Here is a 19,737-nt window from a genome sequence, read left to right on the forward strand (position 1 = left end):
TCAATCTTAGAGTTGAACCGAACCATTGCTTCGGTCACTTGTCTGGTCTGTGCTAATTCTATATTAGCTACCAGTTTGTTTGGCACTCTTGGCTTCCTTAAGAGGTTTTCCATCTGTAGCTCAGTCACTTTCCTATGCCGGGCTGATGAGTGCTAATAAACACGAAACCGCAGTCCTCGGCTGGAAATGACTGAGTTGGCGGTGTATTTCATGTAAAAAATAGATTGTTTTACAAAGTTTGCCACTAATCACTCTTAAAATAATTTCGTGCAATAAAGCAAATAAAGTGAAGGGGAGGGGTTTGCCATAAAAAGCACAAAAAAAAAGATAAAAGAAAAATGGATGTTGAAAGAGCAAAAGGGTATAAAATTGCATATGTATTTTGGAGTCACAGGAGACCCCTTTTCAATTCAAAAAGATGTAAGCTCATGAAAGCTGTTGCCAAATGTGTAAATTTCAACTAGGTGGCACCACTTTGCAACATTTTAGGAAGCTGATTTTGTTCTTGTAGTTAGTTGTTGTTCAAAATGTGTGTGTCCTATCGCTGTAAGATTGCACGAGTTTTCTGTTTGAATAAAAATTTGGTTCTACTAGTTAAGTAAATGTCTGGTCAATTAGAAGCACAACTTCATCGTAAAATGGATACAAAATGGGTCCAAAAAAAAAAAAAAGCAAAGTTATGCTGCCTATTCACAACCTCAAATATTTTTACACTCAAAAATGAGTCTCTTGTGACTCCAGAATATAGGTTGCCATTGGCGACTAAAAAGGCGACTTTTGCGACTATTTCTTACCTTGGTAGTAGTTCCAGTAAAAAATGTTGAATGATGTTAAAACACATGTTAGATCTGAGAAATTAAGTTTTGATTTTCTTCTTTTTTTTGCATTTACTATAAATAGCTATGTTTTAAGATTTTCTGTTGTGTGATTTTGTTACATTAAGTATTTTTTGAGTTAGTAAATAGTTAAAATATATTGGAAAAATCAACTAAATGGGTGAAAAAAGCAACTTAATCATTGTGCTGAGGAGACTATTCAGGCGACTTTTTTTTACAATTTAGGCTACTAAAGCAACTATTTTGAAGCAAAATTTGGATGGCAACCCTAAGAACACATATCTGCAATTTTTAATGATATTTTTTGTTTTTATGCTCATTTTTTTTCGGTTATTTCTTTCTAGTGTTTTTGCTACTGTACCGTGTGACTTTTCTAAGTGTCATATTGATAAATAAAAATAGTTTTATTTCTTTTATTTTTTAACAATTGATCTGAGTCACATTTGAAACTCTGCATTCATCTTCGTCTCTTTGACCTCCCCCAGATTCCACGGCCATCCTCCTGACCTTCGAGGGGGGCAGCAAGAGGGCATGCTCCCCCATTCGCTCCGAATCGGAGCTTCGGGCCACCACTCGACTCTTCATGAAGTGCGGGACCACCCTGGGGGGCCCCAGGCTCTTCTCGGGCCCCGACTCCGAATGCTTCTACGATTTCGTCTGGGAGTCCAGCCTGGCCTGCGAAGACAAGGCGTGAGTCTGCATTCATTTTGTTAGATTTTTAATTTAAATTTTCACAAAGAGTGAAAGAATCGCTTAATTTGAAAAATAAAAAGAATCATTAAAAATACGTTTTTGCATCATGCAGAATCGATCCTTTTTCGATGTAAACATTGCATCACGTTGTGACATCATTCGTGCGATCGGTCGCGATAACTCAGTCAAATGAATGAACTTTTGGGTGAACCGAGTCACCAGTTCATTGTATCTTATAACCGCGAGAGTTTTTTTTTTAGATTGAGTTACTTTTTGATTGGCAACACATCTTTAACTTTCTTGCATTGGCAACACATCTTGCGTTTTGCATATTCTTAATTCGAAAGCCATGTGAAGACTTTAAATACTTTGAGCGATCTTTTTCGCTCTCTCTCTAGCCGTTATGTGTTGCATGTTGTAATTTGTCGTAGTTTGTGATGTCTGCCAGTGCTCTTTACTCCTGGCAGGTCGTAATACAACGTGATGTCAATTTTAAATATCTAAAATGCCTTTACGCCTATTTTGTGTGTTACGGTAATGCTTTATACTCCTTGGATTCGTAAATTGAACTTTGTTTCGTTGTATCATAGCGGCCGATATATTTATTTCTCAAAATGTTTTTTAAATATTAATTTGTTGTTCTACAACTTAAGCAATCTCTAAAGATAATAAATACAGATTTTCCTTGAGGAAAAATGCTCCACGTGTTTTTTATTTTCTTCAACTTCAGGCTGTGGATATGTTTTGCAGGTTCACTTCTACTAGCGGTGTAGTCAGTCTAATTTCACTACACTTAATGCTCACACATTTTAATCGCTTAATCTTTTCTTTTCTTTCTGTTCCAATGCGTCGATATTACAGCATGGTTGCCACGCCACAGGAAAACCTGAAGAAACGGGATTCAAAAAAAAAAAATAGTATGTTGTGACCATCACGAAACTTTCTTCTATATTTTTCTTTTTTTTTCCCTTCTGATCCCTCCCCATGCTTGATGAGGAAGCAATATTCCCAACAAAAACAAAATGACACATGCCAAAACTTGACGACCATCCTAATTTCTGAATTATTGCAAAAGCAAAGCAAGGAGCGAAAATTGAAAGTTATTTTAAAAGCCTTGCTTGAATTAGTTACAAATATTTTATTTGTTAGCAAACATAAGATGGCAACAGTTAAAAATTTTAAATCATTGAAATAATATTTCTGACATTTATCCATACAATTAAAATCACGAGAAATATTCAGACGACAATCTGTTACGATTTATCTTTCTTATTGTTGCATTAATAAAGCTATTTTTATTCAAAAATTAAATATAAAAAATATAAAATTAAAATAAATAAATAAATAAATAAATAAAAATAAAATAAAAACCAACACCTTGCAGCGATTGGTGTCAAAATTGAACCAAAGCCTGTTTACATAGGGATTCATATATATATTCCAAATTTCAACCAGAACGTAGCATTACTTCTTGAGATAGGGCACTCACAATGGAAAAAAAGAACGGGCGATTGCGCTACCCCCTTTTTAGCTGTTGACACCAAAATAAAATCAGCTCTTATACCCACTAAGGGCTACTTGCCGGTAAATTTTTCTTTCATTCCATTCATTATTTCTTGAGATACAGCAGTCACAATTGACGACAAAAAACGTTCTATAGCTCAACAATCGTTTGAGTTATTGACACCAAAATTGAATCAGCACCTGTTCCTGTTAATACCAACATATGGACCAAATTTTGTTTGATTCCGCCAGTTACTTCCTGAGTAATAGCAAGCACGCGTCACTCGAAAAACGTCCCATTGCTCCACCCCCCTTGGAGGAATTCGCGCCAAAAACTAATGGGCACAAGTTCACATAGGGGCACATATGTGTACTAAATTTCGTTCAATTTCATGCGGTAGTTTTTGCTGTAGAGCGGCCACAAAAAACTGGTCACACACAGATGTGACCCACACACACAGACAGACAGACATTTTCCAAAAATAGTCAAAATGGACTTAGCACACCTCAAAACGTTGGAATCCGTCAAAATTCGAAATTCGAAAATTTGCACGAATCCAATACTTTCTTCTATATATTAGATATAGAAGAAAGTAAAAAGTAGAGAATAGTTATGAAGAAGATGGTGTTATCCATAGGAATAAATTGGCCCTTGTACTACATTTTCTGCCATCACATGGTCAAAAATGTGCTGAATCAAAACTTTAATATAAATTCACATGCTAAGTATTGATAAAGCTCTACTAAAGCAGAAGTCAAGATTTTTTTAAAAAAGTTAGCCGATTTGACAATTGAGGCATCCAATGAATACTTTGATGCACAGTGAAATTATTTTACAGCTTGAATGATCGAAATTAATGTTTTTATGTGGGAAACTGAACATAAAAAAATATTTAAAGAAGAAATTAATTTTAAATTTTAATATAAATATCAAAAGTTTCAAAATCCATTATTTTGTGCAAGAAATGTTAAAATTTTCAATTTTTTTGCGAGTGGAAATAAACACTTCCAAAGGAAAAAAGAAAAATAGTTTTTTTACCCCCAAAGTTTCCACCTTTTTTCCCCGACTATTCTTATCTCTAACTTGTATTCTTTAGTGGTTAGAGGAACCTTGAAAACAAATATTGGATTTGATTCCTTATCTTTCATTCATCAATTTTTTTAAGTTGAATTTTTGTGTTAACTGTATGTGTTTATAGATTATTTTCCATTAATGGTGAGTGTGAATCATTATTTGTTTTGTATCCAATCATTTCAATCCCTATTAATTATATCTTCAATTTCAGTGAAGAAGTAATGTTAGAAGATGATGGCATGATAATCGACAAACGGTTGGGACATGGTTTTGATATTCATGATATATTAAATCAGTTAGTATTACTTCTAATTCTTATTTCTAAATGCATTTTATGTTTTTGTGTTGTTATTTAAGTATGACTAATAGTGTCTGCGGTTTGACGCGTGGATAAGTTAAATGGATAAATAATAAATCTTTTGATAATAATAGTAATACAGAATGCTTGTTTTGTCTTCCATTTTTGATATTTTGGTTTTTATTTGACTTCTGATTATGAGATAAACTGTCTAATTTTCCAACTATAGTTAACAGTCTCTCAATTTATTTATTTTTTATTAAGTTTTTTTAAAAAATATACTAAAATAAGAAAAAATTACTATTATTCTCTACCTCTTTTTATCCTTCTTTTCGAGATGAGAAACATCAGTATGGATCTCAGGTATATAATTATTTTTAAAATAAAATCCAATTTAAAATTTAATTAAATGCCTCCTAAGGATTTTAAACTGAGACATTTATTTCTTCACTGTCGACTTTTGCTGCTTTAGGCATGTGAATGTGAAACTTTGTGTATTTATCTGCATTTAATTACTGATTGGCAATTTTTTTTTAATTTTAAGAATGTAAAAGACGGCAGTTAATCCCCCTTGCAAATAAGCCGCTTGTAGATAATCAGGAGTGTAATGTACAGTAGAGTCTCTAAAATTCGAGGTAATTGGGGCTAGTGCTACCTCGAATTATCCGAAAAACTATTTGGACTACGTCAGGGCTTATGCTGTTTACTTCCTTATGCTATGAAAATGAAATGTTGTCTCCTCGAAAAGTTTATCACTCAAATAGAAACATTAATTTGTTTTAATTAACCCTAAACTATATTTGATTTTTTTTTTCTTGATGTCTGCACGTACTTGTGTGTAAACTAGCAGGCAACCAAAAAATGGCCTTTGATCGTCCTCCAGTATAAATTTTGTACTTCCCTTTTAAATTGCAATCGGATGTTCCTAAAGAGCTGTTTGTTCGTTCTTTGAGGCAAAACAATACAGTAAACTCCCGATTATCCGCGGAATTGGGTGGCACAAGTGCCGCGGATAATAGAAATCGCGGATAACCGCAAAAAGACTAAAATGGGGGACAAATCAGGTAAAAATTGACCTATCTAAAATTTTTAACTGTATCGATGCATAACACTTTCTGCAAACAGTGAAAATATATATAGAGTACAGTACAAATGTTTTGTATTTTTGCACAACCGAACTTAACATCAATAACAAACAAGTGTATGTACGATGAAGAACGCACAATAATAATAATAATAAAATTAAATCAAATCAATCAATCAAGCAAAAACAACTGAGTGTAAATTTACAATTCTTCAAAAAAAAAAAACAGCCACTGGTATTCGCTTTTTACTGCGAAAATACATGTTCGTGATTGTTGATTGATTCGCGGATAATCCGCCCTGCGGATAAACCGCTCGTGGATAATCGGGAGTCTACTGTATTTTAATTTCATGTTTTTTTTTTTTTTTTTTTTGTATCGGCCTACTTTCTTTTTTCTCCAAGAAACCTCTTAATCCATCTCTAACAGTCAATGGATATTTCATGCCACTTTAACCTTTCAATATCTTTTTATTACCTTATTGTAGGCAGGGTTGGCAAAAACCCGGTTTTTTTTTTAAAAAGCCCATGGACCCAGGGTTTTTTTGGGTTTTTTTAAAGAAATGTGTTGTTGTTTTTTGTCTTTTTTTAGGGAAAATGTAAGGTACGTACTAGTAGCATATTGTAGCGTAAGTATATGCAGTAAGCACAAAAATTGTCTTGGGGTAAAAAAAAGCTGGAAAATTCAGCATTTTCTGAAGAAAAGTATAAAAGACGATAAAGATAAAACCCAAGAATGGTGAAGTTTCAGATTTTTTTTGTTTCCATGATTACCAACAGTTAAGGCAAAGTTACTTCTCGGGTGATAAAATCTTTTGTTCGTTTGTTCATTTTTATTTTTTTGCATTTTACTTTATTGTATTTTATTTTATTATGCAAAACTACTGTAGAACCTCAAGTAGTTTAAAAATCCCTTTTTACTGAATTCCAGCTTAAGCAAGACATTTCTTTGAATTTTATGTTGCCTGTTTTTCTATTTCTGTGTACAGAGTAAGAAATATTAAAACTTTTTCCTAAGATAATGAAAATACTGTACATCCTATTCTGTTTACTGTCCGACCGTTTGTAAAACCTTTTTATTTCTAAAAAATATACCTTGTTTATTCGGGGTTTGTGACATGCTGGTTTGTAGAAAACAATTCACATGAAAGCCTTTTAGCTAGAGTAGTTTCCTCTGTACAATCTACAAATATTGAGAAAATCAGACGTGACAGGACTTGGTCCAGATAATTTGAGTTATTTACTGACCAGTTAAAGAAAAAAGTTAAATATATTTATTAAAAATCTTTGAAGTATTTTTTTAATGCCATTAAGAGTTAAGAAATATTATTAAAGTTCAAAATCCATTTTTTATGTCCATTGTCTGTGGTGAAGAACAAATAAAAAAGAAGTTTTAATTGTGAAAGTATTTAAATTAATTAATTTTTTCAAAATCTTCTTAGAAAATTTGAAAAAACCCAAAAGTGGGCTAAATAATGGGTTTTTTTAAATGGGTTTTTTTAAAAAAAACCCATTGGGTCCAATCCAGCCAACCCTGATTGTAGGTACTCAACGAAGTTCTACATAGCAACAAATTTCTCATTTTCGGAATAAAACTTTTTTATTCTTTTAAAAGAATACCATAAAAATATCAACAAAGCTCCTTGAGGGCCTGGCTTTATAGGCCAGTGCCAATAATGTTTGAGACCAAAAAAATTTAGAACAGGATAAAACCAGTTCGAAAGGCAAGAAAATCTAATAACATTAATAGGAAAAATAAATTACGGGCGAGCTGAGTTCGGGAAGGGGGGTGTAGGGGGGTTTAAGGGGGGGAAAACGGTTTATCACGATTTCCGGAAAAACTAAGAGTCCTATCGAAAAAATCTAAATTGTAAAGTTGTTGGTAATAAAAAGATCTACAACTTTTTTATTTGCACTTTTTTTCTATAACCTCAAAATATATGCGAAAAATTCAAAAAACCGACTTTTTGGTTTTTTATTTTTATCTCCCACAAAAAAAAATTTTTTTTCACTAAATTTAATGAAAAGTTACCTTATTATGTCCCAAATACACTGTAATTTTTTGGATTTAAAATATTTATTTTTTCCCCTTATTTTGGTTCAGTAGTAAAAAAGCATCAGAATTTTCAATCAAAAATTCTCACGTCAAAATATCTGATTTTTTTTAAAAATCGGAGCAAGTTTTTTTCGTTGAAATCTCTACTTTTTGATGGTATAAAAAACAACATACAATACTATGGAAACTTTTTGCAAAAAATGAAGAAAATCAAAAAAACTCGAATTTGAAAAAAAAAAAAAAATCATCACTATGTAAAATTTTAAGCTATTTATTAAATTAACAGCAAACACAATAATTAACAGCAAACACAATTGGAAAACTGATTATTTTTCATAATATTCAAGGTTACACAGTTCGAAATTGCGGAAATTACTCATTTATCCCATCCTACAGTGTAGCTTGATATTCGTAACTCCAAAGAACTATAGGGGGCACTGCAGTCACCGTCTAATGATGGATGGGAAGGATATAAAACAAATGCATGCTGTAGATTGATTTTTAATTATTTTAATATATTTTTATTTTCAGTTTGTGACAATGTCACATGGAAAATTTCATTTTTCGAGTAATTAAAGCGTACATTTTAATAAGGAGCTTAAAATTTTTACATAGTTATGACATTTTTTTTTTTTTTTTTCAAAATCGAGTTTTTTGATTTTCTTCATTTTTTGCGAAAAATTTCTGTAGTATTGTATATTGTTTTTTATACCATCAAAAAGTAGAGATTCCAACGAAAAAAACTTGCTCCGATTTTTAAAAAAAATCAGATATTTTGACGTGAGAATTTTTGATTGAAAATTCTGATGCTTTTTTACTACTGAATCAAAATAAGGAGAAAAAATAAATATTTTAAATCCAAAAAATTACAGTGTATTTGGGACATAATAAGGTAACTTTTCATTAAATTTAGTGAAAAAAAAATTTTTTTTGTGGGAGATAAAAATAAAAAACCAAAAAGTCGGTTTTTTGAATTTTTCGCATATATTTTGAGGTTATAGAAAAAAAAGTGCAAACACAAAAGTTGTAGATCTTTTTATTACCAACAACTTTGCAATTTTGTTTTTTTTCGATAGGACTCTTAGTTTTTCCGGAAATTGTGATAAACCGTTTTCCCCCCCCTTAAACCCCCCTACACCCCCCTTCCCGAACTCAGCTCGCCCGTAATTTATTTTTCCTATTAATGTTATTAGATTTTCTTACCTTTCTAAATGGTTTTATCCTGTTCTAAATTTTTTCGACTTTTTACCATTTTCAAAGCTATTGGCACTGGTCTATTAGGGCGGTAACTTACTACAAAATACCTTAGCTTTGCCATCAATCTTTGAGTTGAACTGCACCATTGCTGTGGTCGCTCATCTGGTTTGCTAATTCTGCATTAGCTACCAGTCTGTTTGGCTCTCCTGACTCCCTTAAGAGGTTTATCGCCTCCAGCTCATGTGATTCCTATTCCGGGCCGATGAATGCTTAAAAGCACGAAACTGCAGTCCTCGGATGGAATAACTGAGCTGGCGGTGTATTTTAAGTAGAAATAAACTGATTTTTTTTATATTCCCTTAAAAAATTTTTAATTTTTTTAAAAAATTTATTTGTTTATTTATTTTATTAACATTAGCAGTTTGACAAATTTCTGCAGAGGCAAAAATTTTCTGCAAACTCCATTCACGCGTTCATCTATATTATGCAAGACTGCTCGTGCCACCCAATTTCCGCGGATATTTGGGAGTTTTCTGTATTTTAGTTTTAAGAAGGAAAATACAAGAATTTAACTTAAAATTAAAAAAAAAACACTTGTAAAAAAATAATTTTGTATATTTGTTCAGCATGATTTATACTGTCCATTATTCAGGAAATGATGAGAATTATTAAAAACCAGTAACAGATGTTTAAAGATTGCCACTGAGTTTCAGAAATGCACAAAATAACGAGAGTCTACGGGAGATTTTTTGCCTCCAGCTCATGTGGTTCCTATTCCGGGCTGATGAGTGCTAAAAAGCACAAAACTGCAGTCCTCGGATGGAATAACTGAGCTGGCGGTGTATTTTAAGTAGAAACCCAGATAGCATCAACTCATCGGATTTTGCTCGGCCGATCATCGACTCCTCCTAAACTCATCGCGTATTTCACGCTGATATCGTTGCGATCAGAATCCGAGAACGGTTTTCGATGAGCTGTTTTTTATCGGAAAATTATATCCTTACGATCAAATTTCCCGATGAAAATTTGCCGAGCTGCATTTCATCGGAAAAAGAGATCGTAACGATCAAATTTTCCGATGAAAATTTGCCTAGCTACATTTCATCGGAAAAAGAGATCGTAACGATCAAATTTTCCGATGAAAGTTTGCCTAGCTACATTTCATCGGAAAAAGAGATCGTAACGGTCAAATTTTCCGAGGAAAATTTGCCGAGCTGCATTTCATCGGAAAAAGAGATCGTAACGATCAAATTTTCCGATGAAAATTTGCCGAGCGAAATTTCATCCGAAAAAGAGATCGTAACGATCAAATTTTCCGATGAAAATTTGCCGAGCTACATTTCATCGGAAAAAGAGATCGTAACGATCAAATTTTCCGATGAAAATTTGCCGAGTTACATTTCATCTTAAAAAAAGTAGGTCGTTTAAATTTTCCGATAAAAGTTTTCCCAATCTAAAATTTTTGGAAATCTCCCAACTGTTAAAATAGGATAAGTTTTTTTATTCGAATATCCGACTATTGATCAAACGTATGGCTATACGGATCAACGTTTAGGGTTGAGAATCGGAGGAAAAATGACTGAGACTTTGACTCCGAATCCGACTCCTGGATTTTGGACGGGTTTACTCCGATTTGCTGCAAAATCAATTCAACTTTAACTCCACGATTCCAACCCCGATCACCTCACTGGAATTGCGAACAAAATGAGACTCCGACTCTTGAATGATTTCTCTCTATCTCCAAAACAATTCCATTCTGTTCAGTTTGACTCCCAAAATTACCGACTCCGACTCGGTTTGCGGGCAAAATGATCGACTCCGACTCTTCACTAGCTGGCGCCACAAGTATATTCACTGAATAAAATTCTCACTTTCCGTTCAGAAATCTGTCATGGCCTTGTCCCCCGATAGATGGCGCCACAAATGATTTTCCATTTAATACATTATTTTCCTCCTTGGAGAGAGCGTTGCTTGTCTATTGGTTAGCATATGAATCTCGTATTCCAGAGGTCTAGGGTTCGATTCCCGGCTAAAGCGACTTAGATTGAGCTCATGAATCACGTTCATCAAAAGTTGTTAAATAAGAAATTAACTAATCAAGTTATTAAAAGAAATTAAAGTATATTAAATAATTGTCCCACATGACGTCATCCGAAAATACCCCTTCTGAAAGTTCTAAAGATGGCGGAAGTGTCACGTGATCATCCAAGATGGCGGACCCATATTCCCACTGTTAATTTTTTTTCCTCCTGCTTGTCCCTATATCGCGGTTGTTATTACTTCTCATCGTATTTTCATCCTAAATTCATCGCCTCGGAACAGCACTGCTCGTATATTGCTCCAAATCTTATCGTATTTTCATCCAAAATTCATCGCCTCGGAACAGCACTGCTCGTATATTGCTCCAAATCTCATCGTATTTTCATCCAAAATTCATCGCCTCGGAAAAGCACTGCTCGTATATTGCTCCAAATCTCATCGGTATAGGGAGCAAAATTCATCGGATACCGATGATCGGATTCTACTATTGCCGATGAGACATATTGGAGCAATTTCCGATGAAAACTCATCGGAATCCGATCATCGGCCGATCATCGACCGATCAGAGTTTGATCGGATTTCGATGATCGGCCGATGATCGGCCGATGAGTTGATGCTACTCGGGAATAAACTGTGATTTATTTCATATTCCTTAAATTTTTTTTTTTTTTTTTTTTTAATTTATTTATTTATTTATTTATTTATTTTATTGACATTGGCAGTTTGACAAAAAATTTCTGCGAACTCCCTTCACTTGTTCATCTATATTATGCAAGACTGCTCGTGCCACCCAATTTCCGCGGATATTCGGGAGTTTTCTGTATTTTAGTTTTAAGAAGGAAAATACAAGAATTTAACTTTAAAATTAAAAAAAAAACACTTGTAAAAAATAATTTTGTATATTTGTTCAGCGTGATTTATACTGTCCATTATTTAGGAAATGATGAGAATTATTAAAAACCAGTAACAGATGTTTAAAGATTGCCACTGAGTTTCAGAAATGCACAAAATAACGAGAGTCTACGGGAGATTTTTCGCCTCCAGCTCATGTGATTCCAGGCTGATGAGTGCTAAAAAGCACGAAACTGCAGTCCTCGGATGGAATAACTGAGCTGGCGGTGTATTTTAAGTAGAAATAAACTGTGATTTTTTTTTTATATTCCCTTAAAAATTTTTTTATTATTATTTTTTTAAATTTATTTGTTTATTTATTTATTTATTTTATTGACATTGGCAGTTTGACAAAAAATTTCTGCGAACTACATTCACGCGTTCATCTATATTATGCAAGACTGCTTGTGCCACCCAATTTCCGCGGATATTCGGGAGTTTTCTGTATTTTAGTTTTAAGAAGGAAAATACAAGAATTTAACTTTAAAATAAAAAAAAAACACTTGTAAAAAATAATTTTGTATATTTGTTCAGCGTGATTTATACTGTCCATTATTTAGGAAATGATGAGAAATATCAAAAACCAGTAACAGATGTTTAAAGATTGCCACTGAGTTTCAGAAATGCACAAAATAACGAGAGTCTACGGGAGATTTTTTGCCTCCAGCTCATGTGGTTCCTATTCTGGACTGATGAGTGCTAAAAAGCATGAAACTGCAGTCCTCGGATGGAATAACTGAGCTGGCGGTGTATTTTAAGTAAAGCTCCTCGAATTAAGCGGAACCTCGGTCTTTTGAGACTGGGATTTTCGAGACTCTAATGTACAGTGAAATCCCGTTACAACAAACTTCAAGGGATATCAAGTTTTGTTCGTTGTAACGGAACTAAAACAATGTACAAGAATTTAAATCTGGACTGAAAATGTATTTCGTTGAAATGGAAATTTAGTTGTATTGGTATTCGTTGTAACTTAATTTCACTGTATTAACAAAATTCACATTAGGTAGTAACGTTGTACGGAGCATTCATCCCATCTCAATCTCCATTTCAGCACCTTCAGCGTTCCCGGGACTTCTTCCTCTGACCAGTACCTCTACCAGATCAACTTGAGCGGGGTGAAGGGGGGTGTCTCTGACCCCACAGACCCCTGTGCCCTGGCAGCAGTGTGTCAGACCAAGCCCAACACCACTTTCCTCAGAGACATAGGGAGCGTAGACACCAGGACTTTCGTCATCAGAGGTACGATGTTTTAGCCTCGTCACTATCACCACTCTCTGCTATTCCAATTCAACTTTAAAATAAAGCTTTACAATCTACAGGTTGAATTGCCGAAGAATGAAGACATTTGAAGGCGCAAAAAAAGTAGCTCTGTTAATTTTTTAATGATTAACTTTTATTCAATCCAAAGCTCGTATAAATTAGAAATAATTTTAATTTATACGAGTTATATTATAATATTATAATAATATTATAATATAACATATTATAATATATATTATAATAATTTAAATTGACTTTTATTCAATCTAAAGCTCGTATAAATAAGCTCGTATAACAAAGTAGCAAATTGCGGGGGGAAAAATCGATATAGACAAATTTCTATGTACAGAAACGATCTTATTTTATTATACAATTTTCCTGAAATACTAAAACTAAAGCTAATTTTCGTGTGTGATACCCAATTTCTAATTTATACGAGCATTGGATTGAATAAAAGTTAATCATTTAAAAATTAACAGAGCTACTTTTTTTTGCGCCTTCAAACATCTTCATTCTTCGGCAATTCAACTTGATCCGCAACATAGGGGGATTTTTGTTTTGACAATGTAGTTGAGAGAAAAGTAAAAAATCAATCTCTTTAACTTGAATGATTTTCACTGAAGCTAAAAAGACTAGGAGTGATAATCAATGGTTATAAGGGATAACTTGAAACTGATTTTACAGTGTTACTGGTTGCAACTAAGATTTGAAATAAACTTGAGAGAATTTAAGAACTCCAGAACGAAACAACGACCTATCTACACATCCCTCAACCCCAGATTCCTTATGAGTTTCGTAGCAACCTTTAGTGAACATAATTTTCTCCCGTAATTTTCATTTTTCATCAGACAAACAGTCTAAAGTGGAAAAAAAAAAAAATCTACGAATGTATGGAAAAAAATTTTGATATATAGAGATTTTTTCGATATATAGAAACAATTTTTCTATGTAATCAAGATAGAAATTTGCTGGGATTCCTATATATAGTAAATCTCGATATGTGGAAGCTCAATATATGGAGGTTCGACTGTGTTAACTTTTTTCTGGCATGGTGACAACGAAAAAGGACACCAATTTCTTGTAGTGTTTTGTTCTCTTAAATATTATGGATATAGCAGCAGTACAAAAATGGCTTTTTCTGCTGGATCGATTTAGTGTTCAAGTCGTCCCAATTTTTGAACTCAAAAATGGAAATTTTTGTTAAATTTTAAAATTTTTTAACCAGACTGAAGCAGTTAACCATTTTTCTTCATTTTTCCTGAGGCATTCACTCACATTAAAAAAGAAAAAAAAATCATTTTTGAATGCATTAACATGATTTTTTTTTTCTGTTCTGAGTAACCACCAACTACAAAAAAAAAAAAAAAAAAAATCTTAAACAAATTTTTTTGACTCTAAATCTAGGTCTAGATGATAGATTAAACACTCATAATGGTTTTAATCTACCATTAATTAAAATCACATGTTTCAGTTTTTAAAGACTCATGCTAGAAAAGGGGTAATAACAATAACAGATTTAAAGGCATTGGTAAACTTAATTATGCCTTATGTGACTTATTTTAGCTTATAGACATAAAATGAATTTTCCTTTATTGTTCTCATCAAATTATGATTATATTAAGGATATTTTTTTGTAATCATTACACTACTGTGCCTCAGCAATTAGGTACAATGTCAAACCAGGTATAGATGGATTCGTCATCTTCCCGTCTTTATGTTTGACTATTTAACAAAATCCTCCGATAATAATTGGCGGAGATATCAATTATAAACTGAGTTATAACACTTAGATTTTGACATAAAATCCGTTTTTCGAAGGCTTTCCTCCATTCAAATTATTATTCAGTGCTTCATCTCAACTTTCTGCAACAATGCTTTTATTAAAATTCAAAGCTTTGAATAAAATCATTGAGACGAAAGATGTGTTGCCTTTTTTTTTCTCGAATATGAACAAGTAAAATTCAAGTAAACTTTGTTTTAAAGGCTTTTCCTTTTTAATTGGGATATTTAAAATTCTCACTTTTTGGTTATTTTTCTGCAACCTGCCACAAAATTTTACTGTTTTTTCTTTTTCAAGCTTGAGTGTTGAGCACGCACCACTTGACATAACTTTCATTTCGGAGGTAGACCGTGCAAAGCCGGGAGACTCAACTAGTGGCACTTGTAAAGTTGTATTGGAATGAAAAAATAATAATAAAAGAGAAAAGGATGTATTTAGATCTGATTTTCACTATTATCAGACGTTCAATACATATTTCCGTTTTTTTTTAATTTTTGGATTAATTTATTTTGAAAATGCTTCAATATTGATTCTCAACAAAATTTTTCTGGCATGATTTTTGCATCATCATTTAACTGAGGTTTTTTTTTTTCTCTTCCCAGGCTCTGAGCTCCACATGTCATTTGTGTCCCACACCAGACCCTGCGGGAAGAATAGCTCGAAAAATGTGACCACTCTCATCAATGTCCAGTGCGTGTCTGCAGCTGGAATCGTGAGTAGACCAATGGACTTATTCCCGACATTGCAGGAGTTAATGGATTCTGGAGGTTGTCACAGCTAAGAATGGGCAATGTCATTGATCACCAAAATCACACAATCAATTCTCTTTAAAACTTCTAAACCATCTTCGCATTAGCACTCAACACCACTACCTTTTCACTTGCTTTTATTTCATGATATTTATAGACACTGGCTAGCTGTATATTGTAACGGATCCGGTGCGACTTCCAACTTTCTTGAAAGGACGACACATTTCTTGAGAAAATCACAGGAGGTTTATTTACACTATGTACAGGAGAGATCGTTAACAACTGCTAAATGAATCATCAGAAATTAAGCAAATATCAATCAATACCGTGAACTCAACGGTTACACACGTATTTTCATCCAAATACGCAAAACAACACAGCGAAATGCCTCGCAATAATCAGAGCTAATACACTCTCGGTACAAATTCTCAGTCGAGACTGACTTTTTATCATGCGTAACGGCTTTTTATACACACCAAAAGAGAACTCTCAAATATTCCACAAGATTCCCAAAAAATCGTAGACCGTTATTTTATTTCTTTTCCATTCACAAATTTTATCATTCAGAAATGAGGGGACGCATACTTCGGCCGAATGTACGGGGGCCGTATATTCATTACAAAAAACTATTTACAGGTTACGTTGCTACAATAATTTTAGATGAAAGATAATTTAGTAAACGCCTAATTTAGCTAGATAATGACAAATTAATCACAAAAATAATTACTATTTACGGAATTTGTAACAATATAAAAGTAAAGCAAAAGACAGCTTAAGGCTTTCAAGGCCAGCGTCAATATGAAGAGAGGACATTTCCGGGCTCATCGGCCGTGGTCCAAATGAAAACGACGAAACTCTAAACGTTTCGTCGAGCTCTGCGGCTTACATCATCGGTGGATGGATTCAAAGTGACTAATGGGTTGCTTGAGTCGCTCAGGTATTTGAGTCAAACCGCTGGTGGGTCCCGATTCCTTATTGGATGGCATTCCCAAACTGCTGGTGAATGCTGGTTCCTGATTGGATGGCGTCCTTCTGTTGGATGGCGGGAAAGAAAACTTCAATTTGTGTGTGTGGCAAAAAAATGGCATTCTGCCCTTAGATTTGCTCCCCACGATGACTTAAAACAGGCTGACGTCCACTCCCATTTCGAATCTGAAGCCACTCCCATTTTCCATCAGTTCACCAATTGGTGAAGACCGCCACCCAACAGAAGGATGCCATCCAATCAGGAACCAGCATCCCCCAGCAGTTTGGGAATGCCGTCCAATAAGGAACCGGGACCCACCAGCGGTTTGACTTAAATACTTGAGCAACTCATTAGTCACTTCAAATCCATCCACCAATGATGTCAGCCGCAGAGCTCAATGAAACATTTGGTGTTTCTTCGTTTTCATTTAGACCACGGCCAATAAGCCCGGAAATGTCCTCTCTTTATAAAGTAAAAGAAATTGAGCTGCTTTCTTTCCCGATGATTGGTGATTTCTTTTTTTTTTTCAATGATTGGGTTTGTTCATTAAAAAGAAAACTTTTATATTTTAAAAAAGTTCATTAAAAATTATTAAATTTAAATAAAATTGTAAATGCATTTAATTATAAATAATGAAATAACTAAAACTTAATTTCTTAACTTGACGGTGTAGGCAAGATCGCAACTAAAAACCGAAGAGTGAGTGATGCCGAATGCTTTGCTATAAAATAGAAAACAGAAACGACTGAAAACATTTTTACCTGTGAACTATATCTTAAAGATTAATAGAAGTAAAAGTATACAAATGAATGAACTGAAACTAATACTTTCCGAGCAATGTCCTAAGCATAAGCCATTGACGCTTTTTCTTTGTCGCCCAAGAAGCGCAATATAATAAGGGTTTACTTTACTGTACTTTTCCTCATTAGAAGTTAAAGTCTTCATTTGTTTTGTGAAAAGGTTTATTTTGATTGTCTTTCCAATTTTCTAATCCTCTTTAGGGCTCTCCAACATTTTTATATGAATCTGGAAATTGTGACTACATCTTTGAATGGGAAACAATAGTGATGTGCCCTGATTTTCACAGGTAATTGGTTTTATGTGTGGAGAAATTTACGATTGAGTGTTATGTTTCTTTTATCCAGTATTATGTTTTACGTTGTTATTGTGTCGCTTAAAATTTAATTCTGTATAATTCTCGACAGACTAAAACTCGAACGAGTGCAGTTGCTGAAAATGAGTTCAGAAAGTATTACTTTTGATATTGGTTTTCGAAATGGTTTTCATGGTTATTTATTATTTGTTTAAAGCTGAACAATTGTTTTCTGTAGGTTTCATTTTTATTGCATATTTTATTTTAATGTACCGACTTTGCTAATATGAGGTGGTACTGATGAAAAACAATGAAATTGCCTTGTATTGGACCTTAAATTTAAAATTGAACAAATATAGTTAACATTTAATTTAAAAAAATTAAATTTTTTTCTCCCCAATATTTATTTTCTGGTATTTTTAAAAACTGACCATGTTCCACTTTGGACCTGCATGCTATAGGTTGTATCCTTGGTTTATTCTTATACTGCACACTCTATTTTACCTTTGAAAATAAGGGATGGTTCAAAAGTTTTACTGGTTTATTTTCATACTGATTATTTTCCGCTTTGGGTTTAGTGTTATTATTATTTTTTTTTCTTCCTTTTACAGAAAAGGAAGTACAGTAAAACCTGTAAAGTTGACCACCTTTGTATGTTGACCACCCGTCTATGTTGACCGCTTTTGTCAGGAACGGAATTAGTCCTATCTTATATAATGAAAGAAAACCTCTGTAACTTGACCACCTCTCTATCTTGACCACCTGTCTATCTTGACCACTAATGAACCCCAAATTTGGTTTGGAGTATTGTAAAAAACCCTTTGTAAGTTGACCACTTGGTTTATTTTTTAAAATTTTATTCAACAAATTATTATTTTTATTATTTTTTTATAGCTTTCAAAGAATATTTTTGATGCCAGACCAGCATTTTACCAACTAATGAAACAGCAGCATAACTAAACCTCCTTTTGAGTTTAACCACATAGGAAAACTACTAAGAACCCTTTTATTCTCCAAACTTGTTTTTCTTTTGTTGTTAAACGAAAAAAATTTTTTATTTTTTGATTAACTATAAATATTTAGGAACTATTGATATAAAATGAGTAACTTTTCATAAATAATAAGACTGAAATTTTAAATTTGTATAACATACTATACATCATTCTGGGAAAATAATCTCTAAAAATATTTGAATAACATTTTATATTATTGATTCAAAGTAATGCTAAACAATGAAAGTGAGTTGAACAGAAAGAGTAAGTGTCAATTAGTCAAAAAATGAATGCATGGTGCAAGACTTTCAAAAAAAAAAAAATAATAATAATATAATCATTTCCCCCTTTATAAGTTGACCACCTGTCTAAGTTGACCACCAAAGTATTGCACCGAAAGTGGTCAACTTACACAGGTTTCACTGTATTGTATTCGCGAAAAAATTTTCACTCAAAATTCGGTTTTAATTTCCATTTTACTGACCCCCGAATGAATATTGAGTTTTTTTTCCGACTCGACCAGACTTGGATAAGTGCCTAAGAACGTATAGACCCCCGAAATATCCATTTTGACACTCCATGAGTAAATTACAACAACTTTTCTCATGACGTCTGTATGTATGTATGTGCATATGAGTGTATGTGCATATGTATGTCGCATAACTCAAGAATGGTATGTCCTAGAGAGTTGAGATTTGGTAGGTAGACTCCTAGTTATGTCTATTTGTGCACCTCCCTTTTTGGTTGCATTCGGATGTTCCAAAGGGGGTCTTTTAGACCTTTTTTGGGGGAAATCAGTGTCTATTTCAATGCAATCTCAAGTGGTGTTATAATTCATGGAAAAACTTGGCAATATATCACCAAACTTTTAGTTCCCAACTTGGCGACAATTTGGCGACTTTTTTTTTTAAAATCTGGTTTTAATTTGGCCATTATTAGTGATATTTAGAGGGTTAACTATTGAATCACGTTAAAATTGCCAATAATGGAGGAATAACTTTAAATTGCTGTAAAAGGAAGTCATGTGATCGTTCTAAAAGTTCTTATTTTATTTTTAAGCATAAAAAACATTTTCTCGATGTTCCAAAGGGGGTCTTTTAGACCTTTTTTGGGGGAAATCAGTGTCTATTTCAATGCAATCTCAAGTGGTGTTATAATTTACGCAAAAACTTGGCAATATATCACCAAGCTTTTGGTCGCCAATTTGGCGATTTTTTTTTTAAATC

General features: G+C 33.3%; 1 protein-coding gene across 2 annotated transcripts in view; it reads left to right on the forward strand.

Annotated features, from left to right (window-relative positions):
• Window positions 1-19,737, forward strand: part of LOC129232794 (cation-independent mannose-6-phosphate receptor-like) — a 93,319-nt gene that overhangs the window by 46,908 nt on the left and 26,674 nt on the right. For both annotated transcript variants that reach the window (XM_054866895.1, XM_054866894.1), the window contains exons 9-13: window positions 1,322-1,526; window positions 4,319-4,402; window positions 12,722-12,909; window positions 15,313-15,422; window positions 17,428-17,513. In XM_054866895.1, coding sequence (XP_054722870.1) covers window positions 1,322-1,526; window positions 4,319-4,402; window positions 12,722-12,909; window positions 15,313-15,422; window positions 17,428-17,513 — 673 coding nt within the window. The remainder of the gene's footprint in view (window positions 1-1,321; window positions 1,527-4,318; window positions 4,403-12,721; window positions 12,910-15,312; window positions 15,423-17,427; window positions 17,514-19,737) is intronic.

Source organism: Uloborus diversus, unplaced genomic scaffold (assembly GCF_026930045.1).
Source record: "Uloborus diversus isolate 005 unplaced genomic scaffold, Udiv.v.3.1 scaffold_14, whole genome shotgun sequence".
In the NCBI taxonomy this organism is placed as follows: Eukaryota; Metazoa; Arthropoda; class Arachnida; order Araneae; family Uloboridae; genus Uloborus; species Uloborus diversus.